The sequence below is a fragment of the Mchenga conophoros genome, linkage group LG15, assembly GCF_057382185.1.
Source record: "Mchenga conophoros isolate Kocher_MC1m ecotype Shallow Benthic linkage group LG15, M_conophoros_male_GT1.1, whole genome shotgun sequence".
NCBI lineage: Eukaryota > Metazoa > Chordata > Actinopteri > Cichliformes > Cichlidae > Mchenga > Mchenga conophoros.
The window spans coordinates 34,294,535-34,315,340 of NC_140540.1; the positions used below are offsets into that span (position 1 = coordinate 34,294,535).

At 40.4% G+C, this 20,806-nt stretch overlaps 2 protein-coding genes across 7 annotated transcripts; one reads left to right on the top strand and one right to left on the bottom strand.

Annotated features, from left to right (window-relative positions):
• Positions 1 to 1,272: 1,272 nt before the first annotated feature.
• spx (spexin hormone) lies at positions 1,273 to 3,866 on the top strand. 2 transcript variants are annotated; one of them, XM_085246726.1, is made up of 6 exons: positions 1,273 to 1,332; positions 1,781 to 1,864; positions 2,010 to 2,067; positions 2,194 to 2,256; positions 3,053 to 3,139; positions 3,690 to 3,866. In XM_085246726.1, the coding sequence occupies exons 1-6, from the start codon at positions 1,327 to 1,329 to the stop codon at positions 3,752 to 3,754; spliced, it is 363 nt and encodes a 120-aa protein (XP_085102852.1). In that variant the 5' UTR covers positions 1,273 to 1,326; the 3' UTR covers positions 3,755 to 3,866. The 2 variants fall into 2 exon arrangements, with proteins under 2 accessions (XP_085102852.1, XP_085102851.1); XM_085246725.1 differs by lacking the exon at positions 3,690 to 3,866 and having other exon boundaries at positions 3,053 to 3,549.
• A 1,092-nt stretch (positions 3,867 to 4,958) lies between these two features.
• gys2 (glycogen synthase 2) lies at positions 4,959 to 18,868 on the bottom strand. 5 transcript variants are annotated; one of them, XR_014888547.1, is made up of 18 exons: positions 17,865 to 18,606; positions 15,110 to 15,291; positions 14,171 to 14,362; positions 13,849 to 14,034; positions 12,096 to 12,240; positions 11,628 to 11,745; positions 11,403 to 11,523; positions 11,213 to 11,319; positions 10,270 to 10,329; positions 10,091 to 10,169; positions 8,363 to 8,476; positions 7,982 to 8,108; positions 7,780 to 7,875; positions 7,516 to 7,679; positions 6,897 to 6,977; positions 5,676 to 5,891; positions 5,436 to 5,485; positions 5,249 to 5,313 (listed from the first exon to the last, which is right to left on the bottom strand). XR_014888547.1 is itself a non-coding variant. In XM_085246724.1 (17 exons), exons 2-17 carry the CDS (start codon positions 17,986 to 17,988, stop codon positions 5,095 to 5,097), a joined length of 2,115 nt encoding a protein of 704 aa, XP_085102850.1. In that variant the 5' UTR covers positions 17,989 to 18,118; positions 18,850 to 18,868; the 3' UTR covers positions 4,959 to 5,094. The 5 variants fall into 5 exon arrangements, 2 of the variants coding, with proteins under 2 accessions (XP_085102850.1, XP_085102848.1); XM_085246724.1 differs by lacking the exons at positions 5,436 to 5,485; positions 5,676 to 5,891 and adding an exon at positions 18,850 to 18,868 and having other exon boundaries at positions 4,959 to 5,313; positions 17,865 to 18,118; XR_014888546.1 differs by lacking the exon at positions 5,436 to 5,485 and having other exon boundaries at positions 5,174 to 5,313; positions 5,794 to 5,891.
• Positions 18,869 to 20,806: the final 1,938 nt, after the last annotated feature.

The window sequence follows — 20,806 nt, forward strand, 5'->3', positions numbered from 1 at the left end:
TTGGTGAGGTGGGTGGGGTAGTGTTGTTGACGATCTGAATGGACCAGAGGAAGAAGCTGTTTGTGAGTCTCACTGACTTGAGGAGCCGACCACACCACTGCTGTGTCATCTGCAAACTTCACTATGAGGTTATTGCTGAAATTGGCTTTGCAGTCATGTGTGAGCAGAGTTTAGAGAAATGAGCTGAGGACTCAGCCCTGAGGGGAGCCAGTGTTGTAGATAAAGGATGGATAAACATGTGATGGTGTTGATCCTAACAGATTGAGGTGTGTTAGTATTGAGTTTTTGCAGTATCATCCTTAACTCTGCTGATATCCCACTGAAAGATGAGTCATCCAGGGCTCATTTTCTGGGAAAATCATCACCTGCACCAACTCTCTGTGGCTTTGGAGTTTGCCCATTCTCTGACCCAGGCTAAGGAGACGCTCCAAGCCCTGTTCATCACCTCCACATTCCCAATTCCTCCACCTCGCAGCAGTAGCAGCAGGAAATCCTTTCCACATCACAGTAGCAGTGGACAAGCCTTCCCACGTTGCAGCAGCAGCAGCAGTGACCCAACTCCTTGAGTCCCTCCTCGTTCACATCACCGCCACAGCTAAATCTCACCTCCTGCAGTTCTCGGCCCAACCATTCTTATGGATTTAACCACCATCCTTCTGATCAGCAGATGACCTGCTGAGCTACAGCCACCCCATGAGTGTAACCGTATTAAAAAATGCACACAAATGCTTGGTGGCATCTTTGAGTAACCAGCTACAATGTGGGAAATAGGGCAGTTAGTGATATTCTTCTATTACTGACAGTGAACATCACTCATTCACTCCTGTAGGCTGTGGACTGTTCCTTTCATTAGTGGATATGTTGCCTTTTGATTCATTAAATGAACTCACATCTCTCCGTATACTGCTCCAGTAAGCAAGGTGCAAACATTAAAAATTACCACAGAGGAGAATATTGCTGTTGTTATGAACATCCAGGGTGCTCCACATTTCATATTAATGGCCTGCAGCTCCGACTAATTTTGAAAAACCACCCTGGGGAGCAGGAAGTGTTTAGAGAAGCTTGATTCAATTCACAGGTATTTTACAACAGACTTCAGCTGTCTGTGAAAGGAACTGGATCGATTAGTGGCACAATTCATTCACTCTCCTAACCGCCCCCTTTCCATCAAACTTGCATGACCTATTGCTGGCAGCATCTTGACAGAGCATAGAAGGTTCACAGAGGATATAAGTAGAGGCAGAGGAAACACCACCAGCAGCTACCCTGAACCTTCTACTCTCTCATCGTCTCTGCAGGCGCCAGGCTTACAGGACCTGTGATACCATGAAGGTAGGTGGAAGGCATGAAACGTTTGCAGTATTTTGGTGGAAGGAATTTATTTATTTATTTTTCTTTTAAAACAGGTTTCATTGGAAATTTTTTTTAAAATATCTGGGCTTTTTGCATCCTCAAAAAAGTGAAATGCATTCTTTCTTGAAAATGTCATTTAGGAAAATGTTATCTTAACTAAACATTTTAATATCTCACTTTCTAAAAGATGAATCAATCAGAAATATCAAAGTAATTTTGGAGATGTCCTCACTAAAAGTTCACTTTTTTCTTTGTATTCACAGATATATTGCATATACACGTTTTTCACTGAGGCTTCACAGTTACTGAGTTAATTATTAAAAGATTTCTTCAAGTGAATATAAAGGCACATATCTGAGTGAGTCGGTCTGTGAGGAAGATGAAGGATGCTGATGACATGATTTGATCATTTCTTTTTTGCTGACAGGGTTTGAAGACTGTCACAATAGCGTATGTACTCACACTTTTATTACTGGCAACATTTATCTCCCAGTCACGGAGCACGCCAAAGGTACGGCTGGTTTGATTTAATTTTTTTCCCCTGTTGAACTGCTTTGTTACAAGATTACCAAAACAATTATTCATATTCTGACAGTATTCTAAAGTCATAAAAATATCTCCAGCTTTGATCTTCAAATACTATTTCTTCTATAAAGGGCTCATTCCAGCGAAGAAACTGGACCCCGCAGGCTATGCTGTACCTCAAGGGCACCCGTATGTATCTAGCTACTGACATAATAGGAACAGGGTGACGATAAACATTTACTGTCACCATTTATCTATTTATTTAGTTAGTTATGTAAATAAACCATAAAGTTGTTTTTAAAAACATTTTTTCAGAGGGAAGAAGGTTCATCTCAGAGGACCGAAAAGAAGGAGATGTCTACGACACTCTTCACCTAGGTACAATAAAGTATCCTGTAAAATGTAATAACAAATCCATCCATCCATCCATTCGCTTCCGCTTGTCCTTTTCAGGGTCGCGGGGGGCGCTGGAGCCTATCCCAGCTGTCATAGGGCGAGAGGCAGGGTACACCCTGGACAGGTCGCCAGTCTGTCGCAGGGCTAACACACAGGGACAGACAACCATTTGCACTCACATTCACTCGCACATTCACACCTAGTGACAATTTGGATTATCCAATTAACCTATCCCCACAAGCTGCATGTCTTTGGACGGTGGGAGGAAGCCGGAGTACCCGGAGAGAACCCACGCAAACACGGGGAGAACATGCAAACTCCACACAGAAAGACCCCGGCCTGATGGTGGAATTGAACTCAGGACCTTCTTGCTGTGCGGCAACAGTGCTAACCACCGTGCCACCGTGCTGCCCTTTGTATAATAAGTAATAACAAATGAATAATTTTTTTTAAAAAAAGTAAAGAACCTTTAGTCATCATTGGTGATAACCATAACTAATTTGAAAGCAAAATAGCCTCTTGAAAAAAATGAAAATGGTTTTGGATATGTGTTGGGGGGGGGGGGGGGGGAAACATTTTGATTGCACAGGGCTTATGGTAAACACTGATGGTGACTTAGACCTCACAGAGTTAACTTTCATTATTTAAAAGAATGACAAAAAAAAAAAAAAAAAAAAAAAAAAAACTTTCCATGTTTATACACAGTAAGTGGTTTTCATGGCGGACCTTGACCTGCAATCACCTTCAGGACTGTGTGTTGTGTTTTCTTGATTGTCAGAGACTCGTAGTCACAACACAGAGAAGCTGACTGTGGACCAGGCTGCTACTGTTCTGCTTAATTTCCTACAGCAAGCTAGAGAGGGAGGTGAGAGCAGAATCTGGACCTATGGGTTCTATATACACGTTTTTCAAATGTATGTTTTTCATGCTTTGAGCATCACAAGATGCCATGATGGCCACTTCAGCTGTTTTTGAGAGAAGGTAGATATTTCTAGAGCTGACTGGGTAACTCATATACTGTACACTGTCATAGTGCAACTCCGACCAAATATACAAAAAAAAAATGATTAACTGTCCTTTAATATCTCTGTGAGAAAACAGATGATTTAGGTGTTAGAGTTCAAGTTGTGGGAACTATGGTACTTGTCAGCATGGCTGTGTCATTGCAGTTTTATGAAGGTTTTTTGCAACACAAATTTGCCTTTATGCCCTAATAAAGAAAAGAGATTGAATTTTTTTTTTTTTTAATTTGTTCCAGTTCGAATAAACTTCAGATTGTAGTGAAAAGGCAATAAGAAAAAAAAAAAAAAAAAAAAAATCTCAAATCTTGTGGCATTTAGTTCAAAATGTGTGTTTTGTTCTTCTTTTTGCTCAATTTCAATTCCATACTTTCTTTTACCGTTCCTCTCTTCTAGCTGATGAAAACGCAGATGAGGTGTATATCCAGGAGCTACCAGTGTGGAAGAGGGAATATTTCTAATGTTTGTATCATTGCCAGACAACCTCTGATTTGTTCTGTGTGGGGGAAAAGGAAGCTGTAAATATAAAATTCTCTAAATATGAAATGTGATGTTTTAATAAAAAGAATTTAATTGAAACTGTTTGGGGCAAATTTTCTACTTTTATGGGCAGTGTTATTTTTCAGGTATATAATCAATCCCTGTAAAACAAAATCAAGAAGCTCCAGATTTCAAAAATATGAATCAAGAATTTAAACAGAACTGAAATTAGGTTACTTGGAAATTCAAGGAAAGATAAGTGTAAACGTGATGATAAATAATAAAATAGAGTACATCAGAATTTTTGCAATATTAGACCACAAGATTACCTTGGAAAACTCAAAACATATACAAACCATTTCAGTCCAGAGTGAAGCAAAGCGTCTTTTGAATCAAATCACGTCATGTAGCTTGTTCCCTTATATTGCCATATTTAAACTACTGTGTAGAGGTGTGTGGTAACACCAAAGTGCACTGTAAAAATTGTGTACTTTAAAAAAAAAAAAAAAAAAAAGGGCAATAAGTAGTCGTTAGATTTTGCCCATCACTTTCTTATGTGAAGTGGTAGTTGCATCATCCTAGTGATTCCAAATGTCACTTGTGCAACAAGTCCAATCACAAAAAGTCAGTGGATACTGAGACGCATAGTTTACAGATGTAACCAAATTTTTGCAAAGTCAAATGCTGCAGACCTTCCAACCTCAACTTTTCGGCCTTCAGATTAGCTCAGTGGTCCCTTTGTTCAGTGTAAAGTCCACGTCTGTGTTATACTTCCTGTTTTACTTTGACAGTCCCTCGTCTCATCTCATCGTTTTTGGTTTTGCTTTCTCTAATCTGAAAAATAGTCTTCTAAAATTAAAAGGCTACAGTGTCAAATTCATTGCTCATTCTAAATTGCTCCTAAAGCGCAACCCTCTATCGCTTCATGCAAACAAACGAATGGAAAGCCTGTGACAGACACTTTGTTCTACTCAAGTTTATTTTAAATAACTGTAATGTTCAGTTAGCATTTTTCAGACTCTGCTTGACTAAAGTTATTTTGGCGAGCTAGCATTTGAAGACAGATGATAAACTTAGATTTAACCTTTCTACAAACTTTATAAAAAGTTTGTTATGCAGGGTGGACTTTATTGCCTGGCAGCAGAATAAGTGTAACAATTGTTAACAAAAGGTGATGATGTGGGGGGGGGGGGGGGGGGGGGGGGTCGTCATTACTGTGGTGTAGACTGTGGGGCTAACCAGGCAGTGACCCCCCCCCCACCGCACACATTTGTCTGTCAAGTCCATCCAACTGTAAAGGCCATAGCTACTCTGGAGCATTTCAGTTTCTTGACTCTCCTGGTTGCTGCTTCTTCCCCTCTGGCACAGCATTGAGCACAAATGGAGATTTGATATTCATCCGGTCCCTCTCGGCCTCCTCATCTTCATCATAGGGTTCATCATCGTCATCCTCAACATCACTGTGGTGGGGCGTGGAATGGATAGAGGCAGAAGGAGAGGGTGGAACCGAGTAGGGCCGGGGATACCGGAAACCCTCCGTCTGTGGAGACAAATGAGCCCAGTCACTGTAAGTCAGTGATTCCTAAACAGATCTGTGAATTTTGCTACACTAATCTAAAGTTGAAGTAGATCGTTAATTATGATTAGTGTGTGAACTCTTACCAGGTGAGCAGAGGAGCCTAATAAAGTAAAAAGGAAGCTGGCAGGCTGGCCTAGAACCATGAAATGCTCATTTTTATCTGATAATCGCTTAGAAACATTGGATTTAAAAAGCACTCTTAAATACTTAGGAAATTCTTGTTACAGCAGTTGACTTCATCAAGAAAAGAAAACAAACAACAACAAAATGTATATAGTTGTAGTATTTCAGACTCCCAGTTTGCATCCAGTCACAGAACTAACCTTCCTAATCTGTTTATTCAGTCTGTTGGCATCACCAGCTCCACTCCGCTCTCCACAAGAAACTGACAGAAATTCTCCAGAAGTATCTCAGCTCCCTTAGGAAATAGAGGATGCTCACCCCCTTCTTGTATACAGCCTCTGTGTTGGTCTTCCAATTCAGCCTTTTAATGTAGAAGTATCTGGATGTCAACTCCTGCACCACAGCGGCATCTTGTCCTACGATAGACACGGGACGTGTAGCCACCATCTTCGTTTAGATATCCATCACCTTTCTGGTCTTTTCCCACATTCAGAAGCAGAGGATTTCTCTGCTCCAAAAAAATGATCCACCAGTCCTGTGTACTCCTCTTGTTCCCAACATATCCAATCACTACAAAAATCAGTATTTCTGGCGATGTCATGAGCCAGATTTTTACGTCTGATTTTAAGTGGGATGTGTACAAGGACAACAAGAATGGACGCAGCAAGTTCCCCTTGGAGTTGCTGTATTGAACATTAGACAAACTATCTCACATACCGCAGTTTGTCAGTTAGACTGTGATACATGAGATCCTGAGATGTTTACTAACATTTCCTGTATGTCTCTCTTAATCTGACTGAATTGTGTTAAACTTGATAAATAAAACAAGATGACCCTCAGCAAGCATCTAGATGGAAGCAAGGCTTATGTAGAGACCAAATATGAGAGTCGACAATGCAATCAATCTACCTGCCACAATCTGAAGAGGGTCAAGTGATGTTTTCATGGACCATAACAAGTCTCTCAGACTTTCTCACATGTGATGTGAGGGCCGCTGATCATTAGGATCCGATGGCATCAACTTGTTTGGTACAAGAACCACACAGAATTTAGTAACGCCAGTACATTTCTCATGCTTTCAATTAGGTTGTAAATGTAACACAGGATCACAGCTAGCTAGCAAAGGTCCTAGCCTCATGAGAACTGAGGGGAAAGGAAGAATTAAAAAAAAATGTAAAAAAATGAAGTTTTTCTGTTTAACATTTTTTTGTCATTTCCTGCCTCTTTGGGCAAAAAGAGGCCAGCCAAACACACGAGAAAGGCCAGGATGTCCTCTGAGCACAAAAGGGGATCAGACATAATCCCCACAAACAGTAAACTCTTTAAATCACTTCACAAAGCTCTACTTTCTCCTCAACACTTACTCTACATAAAGTTTTGTGCACAACTATGATCAAAATCCCTTGTAAAGGATTCCTTACCTTCAGAGGGGCCATGGGATCCATCTTGAACTTGTCTGGGAAAGCTCTACTAAGGGCCAGGTGACGTGCATGTATGTAGAACTGTCAAACAAGCCAGAAATACATTAAGAACTGAACAAACATTTCAATGAAAGATTTGCAATGTGGGCGTCTGAACTACCACCTCTAATTAATCTTGACCATAAGAATACATCCTTCAGTAACGACGAAAGTAGTTTTAAAGTTGGTGCATGCTTTGTTCTACATATGGACCAATTATGAAATCTTGTATGCTTGTTTTGCAATCATCTTGGAGGTCAGCACGTTATCCTGTTAAAGGAGAGGGTGAACTATATAGCAGATCAATACATGGCACATTGTACCACAGTTCACAGGAGCCACAGCATGGTAGCCCTATATTTGACTTGTGTAAGTGGAATAGCCTAGCACAACCAAAGTTGGCAGCTTGCTGTTCACTGTTGTATACCTGTATCTGGTAAACGGCAAAAGCAGTAATGAAATTGATTATTTATTGGCTGAACCAGAATATAGTTCAGTAGTAGACTCCCGTTTTCTCTGATTGTGTCCTGTTCTGACTTTAATCAAGTAACTATTCAGGGCTTCAGAATCAGAAACCGACCCGTCCCAGGTATCTCCAGTCCAGAAGGTCAGACAGCCTCTCAGTTCGGTTGCGCTGGATGATACGCTGCCGCCGAGACTGCTGGCAGAAACTGAACATGAACTGAGTTAGCTGGTTGCAGGACTCCTCAGCAGAACGGAAGCGTCGGTCCACTATATAGATACCTGACAGAGAGGAGGAGGGGGGAAAGAACATAATCCATAAGGATGAACACACATAATTCACAGTGTTTGTGCACCCATGAGTGTGAATGCACTCACACACCATATGCAGCAGGGTCCGACACGTGCTCCTCCATGAAGCAACCAAAACCTGACAAATTGGTGGTCACACTAGGAATGCCCATTACAGTACACTCACCTGGAGAACAGAAGACAGAAGCCCTAAACAATATGCACAGGGGAAGTATAAAGCATTTGTGTAGAAACATGTATGCCTGGCTACAACATGAGGATGGTCAGTCTACCAGGTGTGTAGCCCCATGGTTCATAGTAGGAAGGGAACACTCCAAGGTTACAACCACGGACAAAATCCTCGTAGTCCATTGGCAGCAGAGGACTAGTCGAGGACAAGAACTCCGGGTGGAAAACAACCTGAGAGGGTGACACACAGATAAGAGTTGCCCATGTCCTTATTTGGCAGCATAGCACAAATTAAAACATAAAAGTTAAGCCAGTTTGTTTGTTTTTAATAACTACAAGTTAATAGATTAAAGACCAACTGTGTAGTCACAGTAGATCTCTCCACATTTTAGATATATATTTTAAAAATTAATATCTATCTCCATCAATAGAGAGATCGAGAGATCTTATCACACCTGACATGGCTGACATAATGTTTTGTTTACCTTGACACGGTCGTTCCTGGAGTTGAAGAGGCCAACACGTCTGATGTTGGACAGGATGGGATCTGCTGAGTCGTCCAGCATGTTGTGAGTGGTTACTGGAGGGAGGCTGTGCCTCTGCAAGCCAAGAGGTTAAAGTATGCGATTAGGATAGATAAACATAAAAGTGAGGAATTCAATTGACCCCTGAGTGATTTTAAAAAGTGCCTGGTGACCAGGCCCTTAGGCAATGGGGTCCAGTCAGATGCAGCCCAAAGAAGCTACACTGGCTTCCCTCCAGTAGGTCCACCACCTGCAGGTTAGGGTTAGAAGGCGCTATAGGCATTGGGTACATTGTGTGACAGGCGATGTTCAAAGGCAAAGGCTCTACAGGAGGGCGGTGGTCCAGTCTCCAGATACCAGGGCTGGCTATTAGGAAATAAAACATCACATCTCTGGTGGAATTGAAGCCTGAGCTTGTGAGAGGTTGAGAGATATCAACTAGATATAGTCAGGATCTGGAACCATCCTTGGCAGGAGCTGGACTCTGTTCTAGTCCAGAGCTGCCCTAAGATGTTAGGAGGAATCTGGTATCAGGCATCGAAACCAGAGGAGAAGATACGGACCCATCATCTCATGTGGAATGTGAGATTTCTTCACAGTAACGTGGATGAATTGGTGGCCCTGGCATCAGTGGGCATCTTATCCGTCCAATTAACCACACTAACACCAAAAAGTAAGACAGTCCATGTTTATCTGCATCTAATCCAGGCTGACCAAGGAGAGCAGAAATAAGACAGGGGGGGGGGTCTGGCTGTGTTTCTGAATGATAAGTGTCCAGAGTTACACCATCTAACTATCAAAAAGACACTCTGCAGTAAGGACATTGAGCTGGTAAGCTAGTAGAATGAGGCCGTATTATCTACTGTGGGAGTGTACATATGTTATCGTGATAACATGTCTTCCTTCTCTCGCCCCAACCAGTTGCAGCAGATGGCCCCGCCCCTCCCTGAGCCTGGTTCTGCCGGAGGTTTCTTCCTGTTAAAAGGGAGTTTTTCCTTCCCACTGTCGCCAAAGTGCTCATAGGGGGTCATATGATTGTTGGGTTTTACTCTGCATGTATTATTGTAGGGTCTACCTTACAGCAACTGTTGTGATTTGGTGCTGTATGAACTTCAATTGAAGATTGAATAACTGCATGTGCCGCACTCTCTGCTAATACTGCGACAGCCTGCGATGTTATCCACACTGTTAACAGCAGACTACAAAAGGACCCACAAATTAAATGAACAGAGCAAGATGACAATTTAAAAAAATAAAATTGTATTATGTTATATGAAATTCAAAATAAAATATTCCAGCATAGCTTTAACATTTGAGTCAAAATGAAAGTTATATCTTTAATGTTGTTGAAATAAGTTATCCTGAAATTTGTATGTGCCTAAATGTAATAGTGGCGCAACCATAAACATGGCCCTTTATGTAGTAAAAAGGTCGTTTCTGTCTGGTTGAAAAGATCCCAATTTCCACATCATTTTACAGATATTAACATTTTCTTATCAAGAGTGTCACCTTAGGTGTAAAGATTTCAGCTGAACACAGTTTGTCTTGGGAAACAATACACTGGTACAATTTACTGATATTAATCTTTCTAAGTCATCATCAATAAGGACTAATGGTAGTCAGTTACTTGAAAGAGGGGAAGTAGAATTAAAGATTATTTCACGCACACACGCACGCACACACGCACACCTGTGTGGCGTAGATGGCTCTCTTCATAATGGTGAAGTCATCTCGGTCCAAAATGTTGTTGAGATCAGGGATCTGCCCTCTAATGAAAGAAGACATACATACATCATCATCATCGATCTGCAAATTTACACAACACTTTGATATCAACATCAAATACCTCAGCAAGTAGAAATACTTACTTTAACAGAGCATCATACAGCTTTTTACCAAATTTCTCCTTAACAGCATGAGCTGTATCCCTGTTAAAAGCAAAGGAAATCTATCACCACTGCAGTTGTTAGTTTGAAGCACCAACAGTAACAGAAAATCATTATTATTTAGAGTTTAAGAGTTAAAGCAGGGAAGGAGCAAAGTTCCTAAGTTGCATTTTTGCTGAACCATGCCCACCTTGGCAACCACTCATGAGGAAGTACACATTTTTTAAATCAATGTTGGATAATGACGAGTCTTTCAGTACAGCTTCCTAATGGAGGTAAACACTTTGTTCAGGCTGCAGTTAAATCAGGTTTGTGTTTCAAATCAGATCAATACCAGGCTGTCTCAAACTGTCTGCTATTTACAAGTGAAGATTGGATTTGTCTGATGTGTCGTGGCTGCCCAGAAAGGTCGATAAGCCCAAGCTTGAAGCAATAAATGTTGTGCAGGTGATCACCACAAACAGGTGGCGAACAGCTACACGAGAAGTTCAGGGAACTTGAGCATCAGTAGCGCCTAAAAATAAATTCTCCTAACAACACTCCTTTGTCTCATTCATTAGTGCACTTTCTTCCTTATTACCTGTTGGCATACAGCCTCTGCTTTTGCATGGCAACAACAACATGGCAGAGACAACTTAGAAGGCCCTGCAATTCCCAGGCTCCATTTCAGATTTCATTCATGTGCCGTTCTTTATAGCCTTCTTCTAAATTGGGAGGCAGATGCACTACAACCTGTGGGATTTACAATTTTGCCAAAAACTGCAGCTCCCCAAGTGATCAGTGAGGGAGAAAAATCCCAACAGATTTCCAGATCCCCCCCCCGGGTATTGTTCATCACATTTAGAGTATATAATGAAAAAAAAAAAATGGATGTACTGTACAGAATTATTTAATTGCTACAAGTAATCAGCAAAGCAGGACGTACCAAAGCTGTTTACGTACTGCCTGCCCCTTCAGTGACTCCACATTGAAGTTGTTAGTTTTCGCTGGCATGATGAAGAAAACTACGACCGTCACATCGTTTCGGTGGACCTGCAGAGACGGTGACGATAGGTTTCCATTAGATGTGTACAACACAACACTACCAAAAAGGCACAAAACAAACACGGCCTCACCCGCAGCAGATAGTTCAGTCTGGACAGTGATTCAAGGAAAATATCTGCTCCTTTGTTTGAGAACTCATAGCGCCCAGCAATGAAGAAGATGAGGGTTTTATCCAAGTTGAAGTCCAGGTGACTACCGAGATAATAAAGATTAATAAAATGAAATTTTCGATTCATTTTATGAAGTACAACAAACTTCGAGAGCTGCCAGGACTACTTTTTAATAAAGCAACAAACCCATAGAAGTGTCCCCTGATAAACTCCTGGATTTGGGCCTTCTTGGTGGAGTGCAGGTTTTGAAACTCATGCATGGCTGAGAACTTCTTCACATTCAGCCCATTTGGGGTGACCACATCTGTACCAACAAAGGAAAAGATGGTTTTATTCATTTTCCGTTGACAGCGGTATCAAAATTACTTTGTGTTTAGCTTCAACATTTTATTTCAAACTTGAAGGTATTTTTGCCATCAATCCCTGAAATACAGTTGTGTGACTGTGTGAACATCATACAGAAACTGATTACTTCAAGTTACTGTTGCTAGTTATCACTACAAATGAGTCAATCATGATATGTATTTATCTACAGGACTGTAGTGTGATTTGTAAAAACATTTCTTGCATGACTGTGTTGCATGGATCGTCAGAAAACCAATAGACAACGTAAAACTACGTTCTTGTGGAGATAGTATAGTGAAAAATTTCCACCTGGTTTCCTGTGCAGCATGTGGTTGGCCTCCACAGCAGTGATCTGAGAGACTGTCGTGAAGACGTGAGCACAGTGAACTGCTGCTCTCTCTAAGCAGTATCGGTGGTAGATCTGCCTCTCACCAGCCTCCTTGTCAATGTTAAACTGCCACACACAATTTTTAAAAACAGAAAAAACAAAAACATTCATTTTACTTTACAAAACATGTTTAATTATCAAGCATTTTTTTTTAAACCTGCCCAGAGCAGCAGAATATTTTTCTGAATGCCTTTTTTTACCAAATATATTTGCTGTAACAAGAGGAGCCTACAGAGGGTCTACTTTTCTCATCTGAATGTTTTTGTTGCAATTATTTTAAAAAAGAAAATATTATTCATATTATCGCTTGTGGATATAATGCTGGAGTGGACAGAGGGTGAAGACTAGGCAAAAGACAGGAGAAGTGGAAGAATAGAAGGGACAAAAAAAAAAAGAGGGAGAGATAGATGCAAACAGACGTGCTTCCTCTGTAACAAAGTACACCAACGATACAACACCTAAAAGACAAAACAGAGGGAGGTACACAAACAAATACAGAGTTATGCTGTGTGTGGATGCGAGCGTGCATACATGTTTAAATGAGCAAGAGAGGACACGAGTGTCCGAGTATGAGCGTTTGTCATGAAACATACTGGGAAAATGAGGATGAGACTGCACCAGTTTAGTTCACCGCATCCTCATTAATCCTACAAGGCAAGATCTCGACTACCCTCGTGGGACCACAAAAAGGTTTGGTTATAACAGCATGTATAATTATCAATTTCAGGCATAGTTGAGCATAAACAAGAGCATAATAAAATATTGCATTTCATTTATTCAATTAAATGAATTTAAAAAAAAATCTCTTTTAAAGTTCATTTACAGTTTGTAAGTCTGGAAATGATCCTGCTTTGTTTTACCACATTGGCTGCATTTTCTGACTCTCAGTTAACAAGATTCCATCGACAGAATAAGTGATGGTCCTAAGAATCATCTGTCAATTATCCATTCGGTCAAGGAGTAACCTTTAGCTCCACATTGACCTTTAGCTTGTGTGGCCAATTACAAACATTGCATTGACATCTCCAAATGTAGCTCAACATTACTAATGATGCTCTAAGTAGTCCTAAAAGAGCTAAACCTTTAAATATGAGCATAAATCTTATGGCTGGTCATTGTAGGCAGAGAGGCGCGAGTGTGATTTGCACGCGTATTTTGTGATGGACGTGGGGTGCCAGGAGACAGACTCTTAAGAACTTTGCTTTTTGTTCTGTTTTCATAGGTACACTGCAATAGGCCTCAGCATGCTGTGGGCTTCTCTTCTTCGCTCACTTTTTGCATTTCATATTGTAGTGTAAAGGCCGTGCAATATGAAATATAAAAGTGATTACTATTGTGATTTGATAATATAAATAAGATGCCTACTGTAGTGCCCCTATGTTTACAAACACTGATGTTTTTCCCCTTCTATTAGGGTCAAAAGGATTTAAGTACTACCCAATTCAACTATCTGAAATTTATTTATAATGAATCTAATATGCACATTGTAGGCAACATATCAGCTGTAAAGATCAAGCTCTGATTCACAATAAAACATTGACAAATTTCCCTGCCTGTATTATTAACTAGAGTCATAAGAAGGGAATGGCTTGGTGTCCATGACAGTTATAGGCCAACTACAAACAGTGTTACTATGTGTCTGTTTGCTGTAAGGCAGTTCTCTTGTTCTCTCACCTTGTCCAGGTTGTTGTAAAAGTCAGTGTTCCCAGCACAAAGGTATCTTCCCAGCAGGGTGGCATGTGTTGTGAATACTGTCGCCATTGGAATTTTGCGTGAGCGAGAGAGAATAAGTCCAGGACCTGCCTGCCATTCATGGAAGTGACTGATGACATTAGGTTTGTCTCCAAGGTGGTCTGTCAACTAAAAACACAAAAGAAAGCTGCCATGTTTACTTATGCCAACCATCTCAGTGATGCATATTGAGATTTATTTATTTTTATAAATCCAAAACTCAGCATAGGAGCCAACAAGACAATTAGGTTCACTTATAATGCACCTCTTTGAAGAACCATGCAATAAGGGAGCCCAAAATGAGCGAGTCATTGGCTTCTCGGTCATGGAAGGGCAGACCAATGTTGCAGGTGTCCCAAAGGTCCCCTTTCCAGCGGTCCAGGTTCCAGGCTGCTGAGCCTATGTCAAACAGGATTACGTAGGGGCTGCCCTCAATCAGCCAGCGACCAAAATGAACCTGCATTAAAAACAAGTTCAGCTTTATTAGGGACACTTTCAGATTTAAGTGCCTCTGTGCTTCTATCCCAGGATATGCATTCAGTTTCATGGCAACAGTTTTAGCCTGAGGTTAGCCTAACCCTAACCCTACTTAGGGCGTAGGTGGTATGAAGATTCTGGTTATATCCACTTTGCTAAGAGAAATTTTGGATGCATGCATTTGAAGTATAAAGTGATCACTATATTGTGTTGTTTTTTTGCATGACAGCAATATACAGCCAAGTTGTGTTCTTACAAACACATTTTCTATCTGCTCTTAAAGTTAGACAATATAACTTAGGGATCATTTTAAACATCTCCAAGGAGCCTTGCAGCTTTAGTGTAGCTTTTTACTAAAGTCATGCTAATTGTTATTTCCTTAAATGTATTCTGACAGTCTGATCTGCAACTGTCTCATCAGCATATGTGCACCCTCTAGTGGTCAAACACGCATTTGGCATCTGAGCCTCCTGCGTAACTACCATTCAGTGACCATCCTCATCCAGCAATCACATCATTCCCATCATACACAGCGTACATCCAGGGCAGCCCAAACTGTATGACAGTGATATTCATCATTTCACAATGATGAATAACTAATTTCATGGGTGAGAACCCCCAGACCCACTAGTCCCCTTTATGGTTAAGCAAATTGTATGCCTGTCAACTCAGTAGGTTTTGGTGTGTCAACTGGTACACAGATAATCTTTCCTCTCCCATCCCTCACCTGGCAGCCGTTGTGGATGAGGGCATCCATGGCCTTCCTGATGGCAGGATTTGGTGGCTCACAGCTCTCCACCTGAGTCTTGAAGTTGTGCTCGAAGTATGGTCCCATCATGTAGTAGTTGTCTCCCCATTCATCCACAGTGATCTTAGCCTTGGTCTGGATGACTGTGTAGATTCCCCCAACTATAGTGACACACAGGGCAAGTGAAAAGACCTGAAGTCACTGCAAAAGGTTTCAAACTTTTGACTTGACTTGTCTTTTAAAAATTCTTGTAAAAAGTCCAATAGGAACCAGTCTGTATGTTCACAGACTCCTAACACATTACTACAGTAATCTGTGGAGGGGGGAGAAAAAAAAAAAAAAAAAAAAAAGACTGTCAGTGTTTGAAAGAAAAGGGTAAAAACTTTTAACTGTTGCAAGCCAATAGTGCTACAATTTGCCACTTTTCCTAACCAGTCTGGTTAAGAAATGGCGTTAAAGATCGCCGTTTAATTAGTCAGAAAAAAAGGGGGTGGGGGGCGCCTTCAACACCCCTTCTGAGTGGCGGAAAAAAGGGCAGTTTTCCCGGTCTTTGAACGCCGCTTTTTTCTGCCACCCACAAAAACTGCGTTCATTGCGCAGCTACGTGACGTAAAAAGCGATCTGTCGGAGTCAACGCCATTTTTACGTTAATTCTTAATCCAGTTATTTATTTTGAACTTTAACTATTTGATGCAGAACACCTGATTATTCTGTAAATAGTTTTAAATGGTTATATAAAAACGCCTGAGGCCTTGCTACATTTTTAGGAAAGTAGTTTCTATATAACTTTGTTTGCAAAACTTGTGCATAATTTCTTTTACATTTACAATTTCTTTTGCTTTTCAAGTTCTGAAAATGATTTGTCAAACATGTTTGTAGTTTTTGCAGTTAAAAAAAAAAGAAAAAAAAAAAAGAAGTGTAACTTTTCCTAACCTCATATTATTTGTGTGTTGATTTTAGAGGTAATACAGTACGTCAAAATGAAAAGAAAAACCCCCCAAATCAAACAAGGAGTGCTGACAAGAATTATTTTAAACAAGGCAAGGTAAACAGTTTTAAAAATGTGAAATATACAAGGTAAAATCAAAAGTATTGAAAAAATGGCCAATTAAACCCCAGAGGGTTAAGTTTCTGAGTATCATTGGGGTGAATTTGCTGGAATGTCAACTGAAAGACTGAAAACTGTTTTGAGTGCTTTCTGACTTGCTAATGCCCTCTCTGCAGAATGACTGATTTCAAATTGCTCAAGAAGCAGCCTTATAACCGGTTACAGACTGATGGGCAACAAAAATTGCTTCCTCATAATTTTGATTTCCATCTTCATTGGCATTAGGTGAACAGACACCTGAATGATAATTAAACTACTGCTACTTCTATAGCTGTTCACATTTCCAGATCAGTTAATCAAATGCATTTAGTAGCAGCAACTGGCTGCTTTTCAGTCTCCTAATTCCTATGGAAGTATGAAAGATGTTCCTAGTTTTTCTATACAGTGTTTTTGCTTTTGGTTTACTTTTGTTAAATAACCTCTTATTATGTGCAGAGACATAATCCAGATTGTCATTTAAAAATACACAAAAATGGAAAGAAAGACACAAAACATACCTACATACATTATCATCAGCTGTTCAGTCATTTAGTCAAACACTAAATCACTGAAAATAGTCAGGGGCCATCAATTGCTTTAACAGATCTTTTATACAAACCCATTTTGACCAGGAGCTGATATTGCACTGGTGCCATTTGTAGCAGACACAAAATTTCTGGTTTGTAGGGGTCAAAGCACATGTGGTAATGTTTTTCAGTCTCACTAGGCAGCATAAAGACAAATACTGATATTATCACCAAAACATTCAGTGGAGAATGACGTCTGAGCTGCATCAGAGAGCAGGGATCATATAAACAGTAAAGCCAGAGAAAACAGCAGAGTGCCTGATAACCTCTGAACCTTAATGTTCAAATTAATATTTACATTTTTAGATTCATTAATTTGAAATTAAAGGTAATTAAACACAACATGAAACAATGTGCTATTGTCACATCTTTTAAAAAAAAAAGTTGCAGTTTCCATATCCAACTTCAATCCAAACTGCCAGTAAGAGTGAATAAACAGGCAGCAGAAATCTTCACTATGCATAAAATGTTCTCAGTGATTCGAGGCAAAAGCCACAATTAGTACTGTAACACGACACCTGCTGTCCACATGCAAACCAATTCAACATTCAGTCATTTTATCTTTTTTGTGTTTAGGACACTACATGAGCATCAGCTTAATGTTTAACTCGTCAGAGGGAGCACACTCAGTGCAATATTTGCTCTTCAAGGGGCAAAGAGTGACTCTTTCATAAAATATTACTAATATTAACAGACAGAGGGGGTTTTTTTAAACAGGAAATTGTCACATGGCATGTATTAGAGATACAAATTAAAGTGATGTTTAAACTGAAATACTGATACTTTAAAGATACACATTTGTTACTGTTCATTATGGTTTCACAAGTTTTTTTTAATTCCTTTGATTCACAGATATTTATACATTCTGTATATTGTTTTTCTAGCCACAAGAGTAATTTAAAAAAAAAAACAAATATATACACACGCACACTGAAATATATTGACTCAAACACATTAATATGAGCTAACTGATTCAAATGAAATAAATACTACAATGATACATCCAGTATTTTACTGTATAAAATGGAAATAGAAGTAATACAGTTCTGATGAAACTGACCTTTGTTGGTGACCTCCCAGGAGACTTCGAAGAGCAGCAGGTCCTCCACAGGCAGCTCGTCCTCCTCCCAGGCCGGCAGCACCCCGGTCAGGGATGTCATGGAAAGCGAACGGGACAGAGGCATCTTACAGTTTCTGGGGGTCCAACAAACGTCACTGTTGGGAAGAAGCTCCGCTTAATCTCAATGTAGGACCTTCGAACCTGTTGTGGCTAGAGGCCAGAAAGAGCTTTCCTCTCCGAAGGCAAAGATGAGACTTATTAAAAAAAGAAAAAGAAAAAAAAAGTCACGAGGGCAAAGCACTTCCACCCCGCCTACCTTCCATAATCATGTCAGGGTGAAAGGTTTGGTTTTGGGGTTGTGTGTGATAAAAACAAACTGCAGCTGTGTGCTCAGTCTTACTATTCATTTATTTATCTCTCTGAGGAGTGAAGGCCTAAAGTGATCAATCCGCTTTAGGCTGACTCCATGTTAGCTTAAAAGTGTTGTTTTTAGAGCAGATACTAAAAAACACCTTTACATTCCACTCAATACAACCAAATAAGGATTCTACAAACTACTGAACATCTACAGGGAAATTTCCTCGCTCACGCAAAAAACAGAATAAGGCCTGTTTTCACCCCTTAGTAGTGTCAAACTCCAGAAAAGTCAGACATTATATCAGCGGAAGCTGTTCACTCCTGAGTCAACTATATTAGCTAGCATGCACATGTGCTCCGTGAGGAACCACCCTGCTGCTGCTTAACAAGGCAGAGTTGATTAGCAAAGGTGCAGCAGCTTGTGCCAATCTGACACTTCTCTCCTTAAACCTTACCAAAAAAAACTCACCCCAACTACTTTTATCTAATTAAGACTATTTTTGTAATGGTTTGTACTAAGGAATGATTTTGTAATCTGAATTTCTAAAACCAATAAAAGCAAAAATCAAAATTTGCAAAATAATTTGTATCTAACTGAGACTCTTTGCAGGCCTCAATGAGCTCTTACACTGGCTGACTGATTTATGTAGCTTTTTTTCATCTTTGTGACCAGTCAAAGTGCTTTAGTCTACCAGCCACATCTAACCATACATCTATGCGGACTTCCTGGTGAGAACATACCCCTAGGCAGCAGTTTTTGATATGGGCAACATGGGCGGTTCCCCAGGGCAGCATCATGGCATCTGCAAAAAAAAAAAAAAGAAAGAAAGTTGCTCGCCCTTCTGTTTGCAAGGTGCGCCTGCTGCTTACAGGAGGAGAGGGGCGGGCCGGCTGGAGCGGCATCTAACGACCAGCTTGCAAAATAAAACAAAATAAAAACAAACCAACAAACTAGGGCTTTCAATGTAAACGCCGTTGTCACGATTAATGCTATTAAAATTTTCAACGCAATTAATCCATTTGGAGCGCAGAATGACTCAAAATCCCTGAAATGTCTCTGTCAATGCATTTCGGGCACTTTGTCCAAAGTTTTGTCCATTCTGTGCTGCAGATGGTTTGATTGCGTTAAAATTTTTTATCTTGATGACGGCATTAACGCGTTAACGTTGGCAGCCCTACAACAAGCCCCTAGGGTTTGATTAGAGCGTGGAATATTCTTCTTATGAGGGAAACTGATAATCACTGCACTGCAAAAAGCTATGTGCTTTACAGATAACTGGGAAACTTTCTGGGAAAAGTCTGGTGTTGTTAGGTGAGGCAGCATCCATCCCACTTTGAATGGAGTGCTTTCATTTCCACCCAATATGTAACTATCCAGAGTTGGGACCATGAAGCAGAGCTGCAGTCTTACACACCTCTGTGCAACTTCTTTCCTCTTCCATGTACAAAGATAGGCAGAGCCTTCGGCTTTTAGACGCCTCTGTATGGAAAAAAAATAAACTGTGACAAAGCACACAGTTGGGACTGGATCAGGTAACCCTGAATACTCTGTTAGTTAAGCTGTAATAGGCCTAGGCTGCTAGGGGCTTCCCATGATGCAGTTACTGTTTCCTTTTCACTCACCTCTGCATTTAATCATTAGTTATTATTCATCTCTGGCTCTCTTCTGGCTGTCCCTCCCCGAGCGTTGTTCTGCTGGAGGTTTCTTCCTGTTAAAATTGAGTTTTTCCTTCCCACTGTCGCCAAAGTGCTTGTTCATAGGGGTTCATCTGATTGTTTTTCTCAATATTATTATAGGTCTTTACCCTACAATATAGAGCACCTTGAGGCTATATAAGCAAAACTGAATTGAAAATTGAATTCTATTGCACACACTGTAGTTGATTGCATAGAACTGGTTCAGTGACAACTCATGACTTTATATTGACTAAGTAAATGTTGCGGAAACTTTTACCTGGTCTCATTTCAGTAAAAATATAAATCTGATGCATGGGGCACTACCGCCACCAACTGGTGTGGAGTGTATATACAATTTTTGATGTGATAATTAGGTATTAAACATGTTACTGTCATGGTCCGTGTGAGTGGCTGTGTGTTTTTCCGCAGAGCTGGAGTTCCCACCTCTGGGCGCAGCTTCCTCATTCCAATCATGATCTGCGCCTGTTGGCAATTTGGGGCTGCCTGCATATAAGACCAGCGCTCTCAACACACACTCAAACACATCCTGCTATAGCAACACCCTTTTAACACATGTTCTTCGTTCTTATTCAGATATTTATTAGTAAGTGAGTTATGTGTATGTATATATTGTATATATTGTGCAGACAATACTTCTTGTATTGTCTGTTTTTGTTACTGTTTGGACTGGAGCACTGTAACCAACATAATTTCCCCTAGGGATCAATTCAATAAGTCTTCGCCAGACCAACAAGTTATTCCTGTGCATCATCGTATTTGGTGTATGCTTCCCTGGTATTTGTCTGTGGTTTTCAGGAATCGTCTGGTACATCTTTTCACTCTCAACATTACTCACCACTTCTGAACGCTTGTCTGCTCAGTAATCATGATCACAGCCCAAGCTCTGT